The sequence below is a fragment of the Phyllostomus discolor genome, chromosome 3 (genome assembly GCF_004126475.2).
Source record: "Phyllostomus discolor isolate MPI-MPIP mPhyDis1 chromosome 3, mPhyDis1.pri.v3, whole genome shotgun sequence".
In the NCBI taxonomy this organism is placed as follows: domain Eukaryota; kingdom Metazoa; phylum Chordata; class Mammalia; order Chiroptera; family Phyllostomidae; genus Phyllostomus; species Phyllostomus discolor.
The window spans coordinates 208,795,569-208,812,902 of NC_040905.2; the positions used below are offsets into that span (position 1 = coordinate 208,795,569).

General features: G+C 60.5%; 1 protein-coding gene across 3 annotated transcripts in view; it reads right to left on the minus strand.

The window, feature by feature from the left end:
- Window positions 1–17,334, minus strand: part of SH2D3C (SH2 domain containing 3C) — a 35,241-nt gene that overhangs the window by 13,667 nt on the left and 4,240 nt on the right. The window contains exons 1-3 of one of the 3 annotated variants that reach the window (XM_028525037.1): window positions 15,401–15,564; window positions 12,411–12,888; window positions 2,323–2,362 (exon numbers count right to left, since the gene is read on the minus strand). In XM_028525037.1, coding sequence (XP_028380838.1) covers window positions 2,323–2,362; window positions 12,411–12,888; window positions 15,401–15,437 — 555 coding nt within the window. In that variant the 5' untranslated portion in view covers window positions 15,438–15,564. Of the gene's footprint in view, window positions 1–2,322; window positions 2,363–10,431; window positions 10,549–12,410; window positions 12,889–15,400; window positions 15,565–17,334 lie in introns of those variants that run through there. The other 2 variants (XM_036022261.1, XM_036022262.1) reach the window with 2 other exon arrangements.

The window sequence follows — 17,334 nt, forward strand, 5'->3', positions numbered from 1 at the left end:
GGGTGCAGATTCTTTCCACAGGCTGGGTGACCCCGGGCAGGTGACCTGAGGCCCACCCACCTCCCTGGGCCACAGGTGTATTGGATCCCTTTCTGCCACTATATCTGACGCTCTGAGCATGGAGCTGGGAGTTTTATGGTCTTGGGGCTTTAGAAATTCTTGCCTTAGAATAAAAATATTCACTTCGTGAGCAGAGAACCCTGGAGTTCTGGAAGCTGGGAACCTTGGGGCAGGAATGGGTTTTGGGAAACTGACAATCCCACCCTCTTCTAAGACTTGAAACTCAGACTAACATTCCTCTCGTTTCACCCTTTAAGGGGGGTGTTTCACCCATGTCAGTGAGCAGGTACATTTCTTTCATAATATTTTTTTTTACGCTCCCCAGGCATGAACCAGCTCTGGCCACCAACACAGGCAATAAGCCAGGGTGAACTGAGGACTGTACAACTGCTTTGCCCCTGGCCGACAGGAGAGCAGCACCCCCAACCAGGCATGTCCTCGCCCATTGCAAGGGTTCTTTTATAATATTTTCAATTATTATTGTTTAGCCCCATGCACTAAGGGAAAACACAAAGCTAACAATCCTCACAGGGATCGCACTACCATCAGTGATGGGAATCTCGCTACCTTGCCAGGCAGCTGGGACTTGTGGGGTGCTGACATATGCCCCCTCCCTGCTCTACCAGCTGGCCTTGGTGCTGATTCCCCCCGCCCCCCAGGCCTCTGCCCCCTGTGGTGTGGCGCTCTGGAGGAGGGGCCAGGGCGCGGTTCCGGGAGCAGCTCCTGCTCGCCTTGCCGTGGCCCTGGGCTGCACCCCCTGGGCTCGCCCAGCTTGCCTGCTGACCCTGCCCACGCCCTTGCCTCCGCCTGGACCGCTTTTCTGCCCATCTCCGCTCATCTTTCTCCGCTTTCCGGCTTTTCGTTTGGGGAGAAGATGCTGGTGAGTGTTCCCGGTCAATGGCAATGGCTTGGACTCACAGCCTCCTCCTCTAGGGAGCCGTCCTTGACCTCCCCCTCCTCTGCCCAGCTCCTGAGCTGAAAGTCATCTCCAACTTCGGGAGCTCCGATGGCTTCTTGCATGAATGAGGCTTCCTTTGGTGATGGTGGGGACAGAAACCTGAGAACTTCCCATACTGCCTCATTACTAGTTGCTTACACAGAACTTGTCTCAGGTGATGACATGCCCCCGGAGTCAGAGGTCAGGCCTGCCTACTCTACTGCAGGCCCAGCTCCCCCTGGACTCAGTGAGCACGGACTCGTTGAGCCCCAGTAACCTTGGGCTGGAGGAGCTGCTATTAACCCATTTCACATAGGTGAACATTGAGGCTCAGAGAAGTAACACACCCACACACTCAGTCACATAACAAATAAGCAGCAGGCCTGGGACTCACATTAGGATCTGCTGGATGACAAGATACAAGCCCGAACCATTGGGTGGATCTGCCTGGTCCCCACGCGGACCAGGAGCCCTTGGAACGCAGGGCCTGGTGCCCTCGCCCTTTGCTGCATGTTCTGTGCTCAGCAGGGGGCGTGGCTCAGGATGGGTGCTCCCGGGGGCAGGGGAAGGCCCAGGGCTCTGCCCACGGTCTTGGTGTCAGGAACACTCGCATTGCAACCCAGAGCCCCCTGTGGCAGCTGCACGGTGCAGCTGTGAGGATGTCATTACGCTTCTCTGGGCCTCGGGTTTCCCGCCCGTAAGTGGGCACAGGAAGGCCTTCGCTGCCCAGCGGTAAGGGAAGAGGTCAAAGACCTCACTCACACAAAAAGATCAAAACGGTCTCCCTCCCAGTACCCGCAGCCGGCACAGGGCTCTGCACACAGTAGGCGCCTGAAATGCTACGCCGCACCATTGTTGCTGTCACCCTTATTTCAGAACCGCGTTTTCAATGCTCTCAGCTCCCAGGACAAATCAAGCTTGTGGGAACTGTGAGCTGTGCTCATTATCTGTGATGGGGGATTGAGTCACGCCTTCCTGCTCCCACCTCCCAGCGCCAGCGCTCGCTCAGAGACGCCGTGGGACCAGAGCGCCGCTGGTCTTTGCATCCAGACACCCTTGGAGCACCATCTGGCTGGCAGGGGGTGGGGTCTGCCGGCGACAAGCCCTGGGGCATCCTGAGTGTTCCGCCAGGAGGGGATGGTGGCAGGCATGGGAAGACGATGCCGGGAGTGAAACCAGACCCCAAGTGCTGCCCTGACCCCTCGACCCTCTCCCCCCAGGGGGCAGACAGCGAGGTCTGGCTCCTAACAAGGCTCAGAAATGGTTTCCCCCTTCACGGAACGGGCTCGGAGCCCTCCCCATGCTCCCCGCCCAGCTGTTCTCACCTTCACGTAGTCCCCGCCGGCCTCAGGCTCTCCGGCGGCCCTGGAAGGAAAGGAGAGAGGTGAGTGTCCCCAGCTGCCAGTCTCTGCCCACCTGCCCGATGCCAGCACCTGGCCCTCAGGGCTTCGGAGGGCTCATCCTAGAGGCGACAGGGGACACCGCAGCTGAGAGCCCCTGCTGGGATCTGCGGGCCTGGCTGCTGCTCCACTCCCCAGCTGCGGGACCCTGGCTGGGCAAGTCACGTCTCTAAGCCTGGGCTTCCTACTTGGTAATGGGGGACCCAACAGCCTCGGCCTCACAGGGCTGCTGTGAGGACTCAGGAGGCTGACGGATGTTCCGGGCTTAACTCGAGGCCTGCTTCCTGGACCGTGGTCCTCACCCGCTGCAGAACAGAACACCCGGGGCTCTCCTGGCGCCCTCCCTCCGCCCGCCCTGACTCGAGCAGGTGGAGGCCCCAGGATGGGGCTCCGCCTCTTCCGCCCCGCCCTGCACTCATGCCTACAGTGGAATGACCCTCTGAGCGGTGCCGTGCTGGTGACAGTTGGCTGTGGAACTGGTCCCCTCTGCCTCCAGGGGGGCCAGGGTGGGGCCTGAAGGGGCCAGAGGCCAGGGTGGCTATTTTCCCAGGTGCTAAATGAGAATCGTCCTTCCTCGTGAGGGCCCCTGGGAGTCGCTGCCCCAGCCCTTGGCCTTCAGTGTCACCCCCTCTCCGATGTCCCTTCATCTCCGGACTCATAAACATGACTTCCTCCTTGGCTTCTCCTCTTGGATGTCTGACGTCACCTTGAACTTGTCCTATCTGAAGCAGGGCTGTCGGGTCCCGCCGGCTCCCCACACCCACTTCCCGTGTCGGGGAACATTCTGGCTGCTTTGTTTGGCCGAGAACCTATGGTCGCCTGCGCCTGCTCCCTCACGCTCTGCACGCGGTCCATCCGGAAATCCTGGGGGTCTACTGTCCACGCAGACCCCGACCACTCCTCTCCACACGTCACCTCTGCCCGACCCGGGCCACCCTCTGCGTCCTCCCAGAGCACACAGGGACCTCCTCACGGGCTCGCTCCCACGCCCCGGTCAGCTTCCTCTCCGCCACCGCACGCCACGGAGGCGAAAACCTGCGAAGCTCAGGCACAGCGCCACCCCCAACCCTCCCATCCCCCAGAGAACAAGATCGAAACCCTCCTCCTTGGACCCTGCCGTCCATCGTCCACACCAGATCGTCCCTTCCCTTCTGAGAGCAGAACGCCACTGTGATGCCAGAGAAGCAGGCACACGCCGGGCAACACGTTCCCCAGCCCACAGGGCCCTGGGCGGCCTGGTGGTGCTTGGCTGCACCCTCGCCAAGCCCCTCAAGGCACCCCCCTCCACTCGTCCTGACATGGTCTGCCCCGGCCCCCTCGTTGTCAGCCTCACTCCTGCCGCAGGGCCTCCGCGCTGCTGTTCCTTCCGCCCGCTGTGTCCTTCTCACACCATCAGTCCTGACCCGGGACCATCACCTGACACTCACCTGCTGACTGCCCACTACCTGGCCCCTCCGCTCTGTCTAACTCATTGCGGACCCAGGCCCCAGCACCGTGCAGGGCACCTAGAAGAAGCTCGAGGGATACATGTGGCTCAAAGGAATGCGTGAACCCTAAACATTCAATCAACGTTAATCACCGTGATTTTTGTTAATTCTCTCGGGTGGGGCCCTGGTTCTCCGGCTAACACAGGCCTCGGTATCCCCATCCACAACACAGGGAAGGAGGTGGGACACTGGGGAGCCGCTTCCTCACGTGCAGGAGTGTAATGTTTACACTTCAACATGGCCCTGACCAGGCAGCTTGTTGGGTTAGAGCGTCGTCCCCATGCTCCAAGCTGGCAGGTTCGATCCCTGGTCAGGGCACACACAAGAATCAGCCCATGAATGTATCACTAAGTAGAGCAACAAACTGATGCTTCTCTCTCTCTCCCTTCTCTACAAAATCAATTAAAAATTAAATGTAGTTACATTTAACAAAACACATTGAAAACCAAACAAAAAGCGGAGCTCAGAACAAAACAGAACTTGTGGTTAAGGCGTGGGTTCCCGGGGCAGAACCCCACGGTGCGCGCGCCGGCTCCGGAGGCCAGGGTCCGTGCTGAGCCGTGGTGTGCTGTGACCAGCGGGGTCCCTGCTAACAATCTCCCCTCCTGTGACGACCGCCCTCTAGCTGTAGCCCCACAGGCTGCGACCCGGCCATGGCGGGTTTTCGAAGCCCCTCGGGGTCTTTCCGTGCGACAACAGGGACCCCTGCCCTGCCCACCTCCACCACTCTTCCCGGGTGAGGCATCCCGCCCCAGCGTTTCCGGCCATTCAAGCCCGGACATCCTTCCGCTGCTGGGAACAGGCTGGCCAGGACACCAGGATCACCCCAGCGTTTCCTCCCGCTTCCTGTCCACTTCCCCTCGGGCCGTGGGTGGGAGCAGAGCCTTGTGGGGGGGGGGTTGGCTGCACCAGGGGTCAGATGGGATGGGGGGCCAGGGCCAACGGGGGGTGCTCAGGGCAGAGGGAAGCTGAGGACCCGGGCAGCCCTCAGACCCCGTCTCCTGCCCCTGTCCCTCTCTGGCACTCCAGGATTTCCAAGACACAAGGTGACCACGCCTGCTCACAGCCCCTGCCACCACTTTCCCAAACTGTGGCCACTGGCCCGCTCTGTGCCTTGATCAGCCCAAGCAGCCCTATGAAAACAAAAGTCAGATCATGGCGTTTCTCTGCTCCAACGCATGGGAGCGGCCCCAGTGTCACTCAGAGTAAGAGCCAAGGTTCTCGTAACAGTGTTCACAGTCTCACCACCGCCCCCCCCCCCCCCCCGAGTCTGGCTGCGCTGCCCCAGCCACGTGGGGCTTCGTGCCGGCTTTGGTCCCCATCTCAGGGCCTTTGCACGTTCTGTTCCCGCTGCTGGAATACCTTCCCTCTAGATGTCCCCTCAGCTCCCCGCACCCCAGTTCAGGGAGACCTTCTCTGCCACCCACCTAAAAGCGTGCCCTTCCCAGGGCTCCTGCCGTCCTGCCCTGCTCAGCCTTCCTGGTAGCACTTCGTCCGGCTGACCACGTGTCCCGTCTCAAGCGCTGACTGTCTCTTCTCGCCCTACCCTCAGCCCCACGAGGGTGGAGACTCGGCTCTGCCTACCGCAGGGCCAGACACCCCGTAAAGATTTTTTTGAAAGAATGATGTCACGGCAGCCCCTGTGACCCTAAGAATGAAGTCTAGTCCTCACAGTGGCTCAGCCCCCGCTGCCCTCCCCAGGCCGACCACCCCTCCTCTCTCCCCTAACTCCTTGCACTCCGGCCGCCTCAGAGGTCCTCCGTCCTCCGAAGGGTGCAGCTCCCTCCAGCCTCAGGGCCTTTGCATGTGATATTTCCCCCGCCTGCAACCTCCTCTGTTCCTTGGGGCCGGAGTACTTCCTACTTAGACTGAAGATCTCAGTTTGCTTGGAGATTTCTAGAATATTCTCCCTCCGGTTGTAAGGAGCAAACCAGGATTCAAAGCTTGCATTTCTAAACCGTCCGCTGCCCTAATTAATGAACTTACTCCTTATGTTATAGACTTAAAAAGCACATCCCCTCTAATATTAGTGGTAAAGTCAATTAATAAATAATATGACAATTGAGCTAAATCAGTCCTGTTAATCAGCCGCATTAATTATTTAAATAACCAACCCCTTTCATTGCCTGTGTTAACTGATTTGTCCTGATAACCGATACCACTGATTACACGTATTAGGTTAGTTAATTGGATTAATGAGCAGTAATTAAAGCCCATTATCTTTTATTTCCCTCGGTGAAGGTTTAAACGGGAGCTTCACCGTCAGGGCCTCCATCCCGGGGCCGAAGAGGGGGCACGGCTCCCCGTCCCCACCCACTGGGGGTCCCGGAGGAGAGGCCGTGGGGAGCGGGGAGAGGCTGGTGTTCTGCTGCACCCTGGCCCTCCCCCCGCCCCAACGGGCAGCTGTGTCCTCTGCGGAGGCCTGCTGCCTGTCCCTCTCTCTCTGTCCCCAGCTTTTCCCCTTGGGCCTCGAGGCCTGGTCAGACGGCCTGGAGTGGAGACCTCGCCAGCCTCTGCCTGCGGCTTCCGGGCCTTCCTTTCGCCTGGCCCTGAGGTTCCGCTTCCTCATCTGTGAAATGGGCACATTGTAACCGCCGGCCCAGAGGGGCCGCAGGGATCCTATGGGAAGGAAGGGCTGGAGGCTCCCTAGCCCCTGGGACTCCTTCCCCTGCCCAGCCCCTCATCCTGCCCCTCCCGGGGCGCTGAGGATTCTCTCCTGCCTTCACTCCGGCCTTCCTTCAGCCCTGGCAGAGCAGCAGCACGGTTCTGGGCTCCCTGGTCCTGAAAGGCCCCAGGCTGAGAGACATCTGCAGCAGGGAGCCCCGCATCTCTGGGGCACCCCGCCGGTGGGGCCTGTGGGATTTCCTGCCAGGAAGGCTCTTGGCGTTGGTCCCTGGCCTGCACCACCACCACCTCTAAGATGGGCCGCCACTGTCCCGGAGACACCCCTGCTCCTTCCCCACGCTTCCTTGCCCTCAGGCTTCTGGACAGGAGCTGAGAAAGGGTGTTGGCCCCATGGGGGGAGGGCAGGTCGGGGGGCCACCCTCCCCAGGGCACAGCAGAGGACTCCGGGTTCCCGGAGCCACTCACTGAGTCTCCTCCGAGGCTGCAGGAGAGGAGCAAAGGGGAGGGCTCGTGTTGGGCGAGGGCTGGACACCTGGGACCTGGAGGCCCCGTGCCATGGGGGAGGGAACGGAAGCTGTGACTGGACCCAGGACGCAGCTGCACAGATGGGTCGGGGTCAGCTCTGCTTTGCGCTCTGCCGCAGGCAGGCACCCCAGAAAACAGAGACCGCTCCTGGGTGGAGGGGCGAGAAGCTGGGGAGGGCTGGCACAGAAAAAGAGTGTTTCATCCAGGGCAGGAGCCCAGAGCCGGTGTCAGGAAGAGGAAACGGAGGAAGGACGGATGCTGGAGAGGGCCTGTGGCTGGGCTGGGAGGGAGGGGCCTCGCGGCCCTGCGCAAGCCCCCCTCCTTGGGCCTCAGTTTCCTGTTCTCTAACGTGGGCGTGGGGGCGTCACGGCAGGCGGCTCCCGTGTGCTGCTGCTTCCGTGGGCCAAGCCCAGCACCAGCAGTCCACCTGCCACATCTCAGCCAGTCCTCACTATAACCCTGTCTAGCCAATGCTGATATCGTCTCCAGTTTACAGATGGGGAAACTGAGGCTCAGCGAGGAAAAGGGAACTCAAGGATGTACATACAGTCCGTGGGTCTCTGAGCTGCTGATCCATCCAATGGCTCCTACCTTCCCCAGCCCTCGCCCCACCAGGCCCAGCATTCTGCAAGCGGGGCCCCTGCGGGCGTGGGGGGGACGCGGCTCCAGCTGGGGGCAGGGCGGCCCATCTTCCCTGAGCCGGCACAATTCCCACAGCCTGAGGCGTCCGGGGGTCTCGAGGACTGTGAGAAAGTCTCCACAGGAAATGAGAGCCAGGAGCAGCTGGGCCCCTTCGGAAGACAAGGACCAGCCGCCCGGAGCCTGCGGAGGCTGAACGGGCTGGGCCCACCGCGGCCCCCTCCCCCAGTGGGTAATCACTACCAGATGCCCAGCGGCTGACGTCACCCTGCGGGGCCGAGAGGGTCGTGAGACTCTGGGGAGCGCTGGGAATTCTTGGACCAGGATCAACATTCCAGAAGGAGAAGGTGGGGGGGGGGGGGGGGGCGGGTTGGTCTGTTCTCAACGGCTGGCATCAGAGTGGAGGCAAGGGCAACAACACGGGGTGCCCCGGGTCCCCCACGGGGTACCACCTTCTTCAAGTCCCAGTGTCCTTCTAGAACGCCCTGGGCGTGGGGAGGGAGGGGCCTGGGTCTCCGGGCGGGGGAGGTGCTGAACAGCGAGTAGAACGGCATTCGAATCCTCCCCCAAGAGAGGTCCTCGTAAAACCCAAGTGGAAGTGGGCCCTTCCTCTGCTCACGGCCAGCCCCGGCCGCTTGGAGCCGCCGCCGCTGGGCCCTCGCTGGGCCTTCCGGGGCTTGTGTTACTGCTGAGCCCATTCCCTCCCTGGCCCGTCTCCCGCCGCTCCTCTCCCCCAGCGCCCCCGTCCTCTTCTAGTCCAGCCACTCGGTTCCTGCTGCTCCTCCCACAGGCCAAGGACGTCCCCACCGGGGGACCTTCGTGCGCGCTGTCCCCTTGGCCCGGTGCACTTTGCCTCAGGTAGCAAGGAGGATGGCTGCCTCATCTTCTCTGTTCAGACATCACTTTCTCGGGGATGTTTTCCTGGCTAACCTTCCTAAAGCTGCCACCACCAGCCACTCCCCCCAAGACCAGTTCTCCCACTTGATTTAAACCCTCCTTCGTGGCGCTCTTCTCTCCTGACTGTGTAACTTGTTATCGCATTAATCATCTGTCTTCCGCACCCTGGAGCCAGGGCTCCAGGAGGACAGGGCTGTGTCTGCTGTGCTCGCTGCCCGGGGCCGAGAATAGCGTCTGAGGAACAGTGACACCACAGCCAATGTTCAAGTGATTAAAATTCCAACTCGACTAACTGTGTGATCTCATGCAAGTTGTTAGCTTTAAAAAATGTCAATGTCTTCATTGGTAAACTGGGCTCCTGCTACCTTTCTCCAGAGGGTTATGGGAAGTCACTGGAAATCATGGTAGAAACAGCTTCGAGCTTTTTACTTGCAGGAGGTGAAATGCAGCTTCATGGTTAAGAGTCCGGGCTTGGGCGTTGGTCAGGTCTGGGATCGAATCTGGGCTCTGACAGTCTCTCTGTGACCCAAGGAAAGTCCCTCCCCTCACTGACCCTCGGGCTCCTCACTGGTAAAAGGCAGCGAACAGAGGCTCCCCCCACCCAGGGCCCACGTGGAGGACAGCGCCCACTGGGAGCTCCATTTAGGGTCTGGCCAGCTAGGAGCCCCACCTCTGGCGGGACCCTGGCCTGACGATTCCCATGTGGGTGGGGGTTGTTGGGAGCCCCTCTCCCCTCTCTGGGTCTCCGCTTCCTCCTCTGTAACATGAACTGAGAGGGAAGGGCACCAGGGGTCTCTGGACGGGCTATTTCCCTGCAGAAGGCCGAGGGTGCTGGGGCGTGGGGGCGGGCTAGGCTGGGGCTCTCCTCCTGGGAGCCGAAGGCCCTTCATGGCTGGTGTTGTTGGCCCCTCCTCCCCCCTCATCCCCATGATCTCAGCAAGGAACTGGGCACCAGGAAACCCCTGCAGCCTCACCTCTTCCCCTTCCTTCCTTCTGCTCCAGGTGCGCCCTGCCTCCCAGGGGGTTGGGGAGGGACAGCCAGTGTAGGCTGCTCCCGGAGCAGCCACTGGAACCACCCCCTTGGCAGTTCTCGATGCCTTCTTCCCCAAGCTCGATGGACCCTCAGGGACCACCCCAGGCCCACCTGGGCTGCTGGGGCGATTGAGGCCTAGAGTAGGGCAGGGCGAGCCGGAGATCACACAGGTGAAGCAGCTCTCCTGACTCTGGGGTGCAGGGCTGGGCTTCGGGGGCTCCTGGGGGTGTCCACCAATCCCTGACCTCCTGCTTGGCTGAAAAGCAGCGTGGGACACCAGGAGGGGCCTCAGTCTAACCTGCTAACCCAGCCCTCCCAGGACCCCTGGCTACTCCAGATGCTTAGAGGATGGCGGGAGTGTCTCTGTTCCCACAGCTTTAGGCCACGCTTGATGCCAAAGGCACTGCCAGGACCACCAGGGCTCCTGTCCACAGTGGAGGAAGGCTGGGTCCCCGGACTAGGCATTCTCAGGGTTTCTCAGAGGCCCTGGCCCTGCTGGAGCGAACTGGACTGTGCAGCCAGAAGGGCATGGCATGGGCCGGGGAGGTGGAGTTAATAAATCCTGGGTCTGATCTGTGCTGCCGTTCAAACTGGGCGAGTAAACCTCTCTTTCCTCACCTGTAAAACGGGAATGATAACTGTGCCTCTCTCCTGGGGCTGTTGTGAGGAATAAACGCCCAACTTGGGGGACAGAATGGGACAGAGTTACACCAAAAGTCACTGATGCTAAACCAGCACCGGTTTGTCAGTTGCCCCAGGGACACGGATTTCTCCCTCAGACCACTAGGGTCCCCGCCGGTCCTCCCCGAGCCCAGCTCGGTCACTCACCCTCTGGGTCCCAGTGCGGGGCACCTTCGGCCCACTGCAGTCATGCTTCCCCGCGATCGCCGCCTGCAGCCTATGGAGCTCCTCAGCCCAAGGGCTCCCGCCTTTCTCAGGCCACAGAGCTGCAGAGCCCAGAGCAGGACTCGGGGGGTGGAGCCTGATGTGTAAGCCACGCCCCTGGAACGCCCCTCTGCCCGCCCTCCCACCGCTCCACAGGATGGGAAGGACACGCCCCAGCCTGGATACGCCCCTCCGCCTCCCGTGTCGCCCCGCCTTCTCCCCATCTGTCAAAGTCCTGGGGTGGGAAAGCCACGCCCATGACACGCCCCTCAGCCCCACTCCTCTCCGCCCCGCCCACAGTTTCTCCTACTGTCCCCGGCGCAGGCCGGGGAGACCACGCCCCTCCACTCCTCCTGTCCGGCCCCCTCAAACTCGCGGCGTACCTCTCAGACTCTGGGTTGCCTCGGAACGCCCCTCCCCTACATGCAACCCTTGCTCCGCCAAGCCCGGATGAGCCCGAATTTAGGAGGGAACAGCAGGGCATGCCGGAAGGTGGGGCAGCCAGGGGTGGTGGAAAGTATTAGTCTGATTAATCATACATGTAAGCATTCTCATTTACTGGGTGTTCGCGGTGCGCCTGGCGCTGTGCTAAGATTTTACAAGTATATTATCCTTAAATTCTCACAACTACAAGGTCGGTGCCATCGCTCTGCCCACTGAGCGGATGAGGAAACTGAGGTTCAGAGAGGGGAGCAGACTTGTCCAACAGCACGCAGTCAGTAAGAGGCAGCGTCTGGACTGGATTCACTCCGCAGCCTTGCACAGCCCTGCTCCCCACTGAAGAAGCAGGGGTTCTAGGTTCAGCCACCTCCGTGCACAGAAGCTGTGCTTTTGTGTCTCACGAAAGGTCCCAGAACCAGCCCTAGAGTTACTTTTGCTCAGCTGAGTTTTTTTTCTCTTTATTTCAATAAGCACATCTGATTGGTGTGATTCACACAAAGACTCTCAGGTTGAAAAGGCTCCCTTGGTTGGGGCTGAGGGGTCTCCCAAGGGCGTGAAGGCCATGGCTGTGGGGTACAGGGGTGTCCAGCCTGCGGCCCGCGGGCCACACGCGGCTCAGGACGGCTGTGAATGCAGCCCAACACAAAATTGTAAATTTACTTAAACGTATGAGATTTGGGGGGCGATTATATGTCGCAATGTATTTAATGTGTGTCCCAGGACAACCCTTCTTCTTCCAGGGTGGCCCAGAGATACCAGAAGGTTGGACACCCCTGGTAGACGGTGGGGGATACAACGAGCTGGACGAGCGTGCAGCCACGGGGGGCAGGCGGTTCCCTGCTCAAGACCCAACTGTGCAACTTCGGCTGAGCCGCAGTTTCCGCATCTGTGAAAGTGGGCTAATCAGAGGTTCCTTCACCGTTCTCAGTGACTGACCTATCTGTTTTCACGCCCAGTAAAAGGGGTGCTTACTGCACGGGAGCTACGGCCACGTCGGAACTATCCGTAGTTCTGCGTGCACCCATCCCACCCTATGGCCCCGTGAAGCGACCCAGGGTTTTCTGGAGCAGGGGGAGCAGTGCTGTCCTGCAGGACTGAGGGTGGCGATGTGGGTGTGGGGGCCTCCGGCAGGGACCCAGGGGCTGGGTCCGGAGCCCTGCCTGCAGCTGAGCTCATGCTGGAGGTTGCCCAGGGCTTTGGAGTCAGGTGGGTCTCACTTCGAATCCTAACTCGTCATCTACCGGATGACTGGGGCAAATGACTTTCCCTCTCGGGCGTCTCCTCCCCAGTTTGTTTGTTTTCTCCTTGAGAAGGGAAGGGCTAAGCACAGTGCCTGGTTTATGGTCAGCACGCGGGTGGGGTGTGAGCATTTGGTTACCCAGATGTGTGTGCTGGGGGCGCCTCTCCAGGCTCTATTGGCGGGAGACCGGAAATTCCGCCCCTGTGGGTCCTGCCCTCACCTTCCCCTGGTGGGCACCTACCTTTCTGGGGGCACAGTCTCAGGGACTCTCTCCTCTTCCGTGTCTCCCCTGGGGTCCTCAGGTGTTTTTGTGGGGCTTGTCTCCACTGCCGAAGGGTTGAGTTTCGTCGCTGGGGTGTCCTCCAGGGGGGCCTCGGTCCCCGCCACCCCCTCCTTGGCCGCCTCCTCGTGTGGGGGGTCAGGCAAACTTCGGGGCACCGGGTGGGGTTCAGGGCCCACCTCTTGGGCCTCCCGGGCAGCCTGTCGGTCCCGAGACTTCTTGATGCTGGGCCGAGGCATGGTGCCCATGTGGCTGTACATGTCGCTGGAACGGGCGTACGCCGGGGGGCTCTTGGGGACTGTAACCATGTCATCCTGCGTGGCCTCAAAGATTTCAGGATTTAGATGAGCGCGGATAGGGTTGGCAGCCGAGGACCGTCTCAGAGTGAAGGACCGAGGGAGGTTGGAGAGGCTCCCAAAGCCCTTGAACTTGAAGAATTCTGGCAGGGGGGAGAGGAGGGCAAGAACTTAATAACAACGCCAGCAGCGATAATAATGAAAACAGATACATGCTGTTCAACTCATTGAGAGAGTTCAAGGAGGGCCGGGCTCACTGCTTCTAACCATTATGCGTAACTGGGCAGCTTTGAAGCCCCACAGCCCCGGGCTCGAATCCCTGCTCTTCCGCATTCTCGCTGTGCAGCCCTTGCCGAGGCCCTGGAGCCCTCTGAGCCCCATGCTCCACACCGGTAAAATACAGATGATAGCACCCACCTCCCACGGGCGGTGGGAGGGCCGAAGACAAGCATGTAAATGATATGCTAAACACGGTGCCCAACATGTAGAACATCCTCAAAAACTAATGCAGACGCCCCGGCGGTGAAAGACCAGTACCGTATGATCTCACCTGTAAGTGGGACCTAGTCAACAAAACAAACAAGCATGCAAAATATATCCAGAGACGTTGAAATAAAGAACAAACTGACAGTAACCAGAGGGGAGGAGGGAGGGGGCAATGGGGGGAAAGAAGGGGAAACGTCATCAAAGAACAGGTGTAAAGGACCCACGACAAAGCCAAAGGTGGGTAGGATTGAGGGGAGGAGGAGGGGGAGGTGGGGGAAAGTAGTGGCGGGGAAAATGGAGACAACTACACTTGAACAACAATAAGAAAATGTGTTTAATTATAAAAAAAAGAAGATGCCCTGGCTGCCGTGGCTCAGCTGGTTGGGGGCGTCGTCCTGCAACCAAAGGGTTGCAAGTTCAATTCCCGGTCAGGGCACACGCCTAAGTTGCAGGTTTGATCCCTGGTCCAGGTGCACATAGGAGGCAACCAATCAGTGTTTCCCTCTGACATCACTGTTTCTCTCTCCCTTCCTCTCTCTCTAGAAGCAATAACAAGACGTCCTCAGATGAGGATAAAGAAAAAGGAATGAAGATGCTGACGGCCACGACACTGCCTCTGTGTTTGTCAAACCTGCTGCACGCGCCACCTCGCCGGATTCTCAGCATGACTCGGTGGCACAGGTTCAGTCTCTCCTTTTCCGGAGGAGGAAACTGAGGTTCAGAGATGTGAAATGAGCCCCTGAGGCCGCAGAGCCGGCAGGTGAAGCTGCGTGTGTGTGTGTGTATGTGTGCGTGCACGGGTGTGTTGGGGCAGGGAGGGGGTGTGCAAGCACCTGGGGCGGCAGATGAAATGAGAAAAGGGTTGTCAAGAGCCAGAGGGTCCCAGTCCTTGTGGTTCTCTCCTTCCTGTCAGCTGAGCCCCGGTCCCAGCTCAGGCGGCAGGGCGAGGCGATACCATCTCCCCATTTCTGCGGGGGTGAGTGTGAGTTCCCTCCTTCCTGTCCCCTCCTTGCAGCCACCACCACCTGACTTCCCTTCGCCTCCACAGCAGCATTTTCCACTTCCTCAGCATCCTCTGCCTCCTCAGGTCCTCGCAACCACGTTGGAATATAGGTAAGGTGCCCCCACTTGACAAGAGAGGAAACGGAGGCCCAGAGAGGGGAAGGGACCTGTGTGTCCAGGGTCACACAGCCAGGCTGAGCCTGGACCAAGGCCCGGGGCTCGGACTGCTGGGTCAGGGCTCTGGGACGTTCCTCCCGGCCCTGCCCACCCCTCACTTGGTCTCAGCCCCTGCCTCCTGACACACGTCGGAAAACGCCCTGCTCTCAGAGAGCTGTGCCGTGCGGCAGAGACCGTGCCAACAGCCAGAGGAGGGCCTCCGTTCTCAGCACCACTTGTTTTGTCTCCTGGGCCCCGGGGCCTGGAGGGCACAGGAGGTGGGCCAAGGAGGGAAACTGAGGCCCAGAGTCCAGGGGCCTGAGACTGAGCCAAGCCCTGGTCTATGGCCCCATGTGACCTCAGCCAGGTCTCTGGGCCTCGGTCCTTTCATTGGTGGAATGCAGTCGTAACCTTTGACCCCCCGCCCCCCACCACACACAGTGCTGTCAGATCAAACAAACCAGGGGCTGGGGAAGCAGAGAGGAGGGGACTGACTTGGGGGAACAGCAATGGGTGGGTGTGGCCCTTTACAGAGTTGCTCTGGGTCCCAGCGTCGCTGCTGGTGGGGACATGGCACAGCACCTGATGGTATGCACGCATACATGCACACACATACACACACACGTACACACACATCCCAGTGACTCCCTGAGACCCCAGGAGAAGCAGGCCCGGGGCGGACCATGGGGCGGGCTCCCCTGGCTCTGGGAGGTCCGTGAGAACTGGACACGGGGACGTGCAGATGAGCGGAGAGGCTGGGGGGAGACGGAGACGAGAGAAGCACGGACACCCCGAGCAGCCGGAGACGGAGAGGGACTCGGGCCGGAGTGATGGAGGGATGCTGACGCGGAGACCCAGAGGGGAGCGCTCGGGGGAGAGGCAGAGGTGAGCGGAAAAAGAAACAAAAACAAGCCGGAGGCAGAGAGAAGCAGATGCGGAGAACGAGGCTGAGACAGACAGAGGCTGAGACAGACGGACAGACAGATGGGGGACGGAGGGCAGCGCACTCACTGAACTTTTTGCTGGCCTTCCTGGGCCCCTCCGTCATCTCGGCGAGTGGAACAGAGCCGCTGGCCTGCGGGCAAGTGGCCACTCCAGGCTCTGGACATGGACGTTGAGGTGCCGCCCTCACCTCCCCTTCCCCTTTCTCACACCCTCTCCCTCACTTCCTCTGTGTATTTTTAAACCACTGCAACTCTCACAACCTCACCCTCCCACCCTCCCCACAGGGGGCGGGGGCTGGGACCTCCCCCAGGCCAGACCCCTGCTGGCCTCCTCCTCCTCCTCCTCTGCGGCAGCAGCAAGCAGGGAGCTGGGGGCCGAGCACAAGCCCGTGGGACTGGAAGGTCTGGGAAACAAACCACAGGCTCTGGGAACAGAGCCCACTGGGCTGGGGGCCGCTGGGGACCTGCCAGCCGCTGTCGGGGGGTCTGGCCCTGGGGCCGAGAGGATGCAGGGAGTCAGGCCAGTGCAGAGGGCAGTTTATGGTAAGCCTGCCCGCCCACGGACGGGCAGCCGTGGGTAGGAGAGAGCTGTGGTTAGGCCTGTGGGCTCTGGGGCCACCCAGGCCCACGTCTGAGTCCTGGCTGGCTGGCCACTTTGTCGCTGTGTGATCCTGGGCTAAGGCGCTCACCTCCCTGAGCCTCCTTCTGCTCCGTGAGCAGGGCCGTGTGTGACGCCCACCTCACAGAGGGCAATGCTTGGTGCAAAGCCTGGCGCAAAGCCAGCGTCCTCCAAGGCACGCTCACTCCCTTTCCGGCCGCCAGGGACAAAGCAGCAGTTTGGTTCACCACACCCATGGTATAGATGTAGGGAAACTGAGTCACGGGCAGCAGGACTGCGTCCGGCCATAGAGTGCATTAGTGGCACAGGCTGGGTTGCCACTTGACCTTTCAGCCCTGGCTGGTGTGGCTCAGCGGGATGAGCGCCAGCTCGCAAACTGAAATGCACCGGTTCGATTCCTGGTCTCGGCCCATGCCTGGGTTGTGGGCCAGGTCCCCGGTGGGGGGCGCACGAGAAGCAACCTATCACCATTTCGCTAGCACAACAATGTTTCTCTTCCTCTCCCCTTCCTCTCTCTCTAAATAAAATCTTAAAAAGTAAACAAACTTGCCCTTTCAAGTCCCGGAGCCAACAGCCTGGTGCCTTCCCACCCTACAACGTGTGCGTGGGTGTGTGTGCACACACTCACGGGCAGGACAGAGTTGGGGAAGTGAAACCTCCCCCACACAGGCCGTCCTGGACACCTGAGGAGGCCGCCGCAGCTGCCGAGGCTGGGGGTGGGGCCACAAGGCCACGGGCCTCCAGGCCCACCCCTGTACGCCACAGACGGGTTATTGCAGCGTCTGAACCCTCAGTCGCCCAGCCTCTCAAATGGGCACCACCGCGAGGTGAGCGGTCAGCCCACGGAGGCTCCAGCATGGTCTGACGTGATTATCCCGGCCTCTGGGGCAGGCAACTCAGGCCGTGGGGGACAGAGGCCAAGGCCAAGGCCAAGGCCAAGTGGGGCCCTGTGTAAAATAACGACAGCTAGTATCTTCTGATCACTTAGCGGCGTTCCAGCCACAGGGCTCAGCCCTCCTGCCCTAAGTGATAATCACCATTCCTCTTGGTTCTAGAGGGGTGGAAAAGTCACATTGCCCGGAGCTGGAACCTGCTTGTCCAGCTGTGGTCCTAACTTCCACGCCCGTGGAAACCCCTGCAAACCCCTGGCAGCTGCACGAGGGGCCTGGGGAGGGGAGGGGTCTGGCTGGTGGGGTGAGAGGGAAAGGACAGCCCACAGGACCAAGGCACCAGGGTCCTGCTCACAGCCAGACTGGATGGGGATGGTGTTCCAAGTACAAATGAAAGGCTGGGGTTACTGGGCCATGGACTCGGGAGGAAATGGCGTTTCCATCCTTGCTCCCTCTACTGAGCACGAACCAGGAGTCGGGCATGGCGCCAGA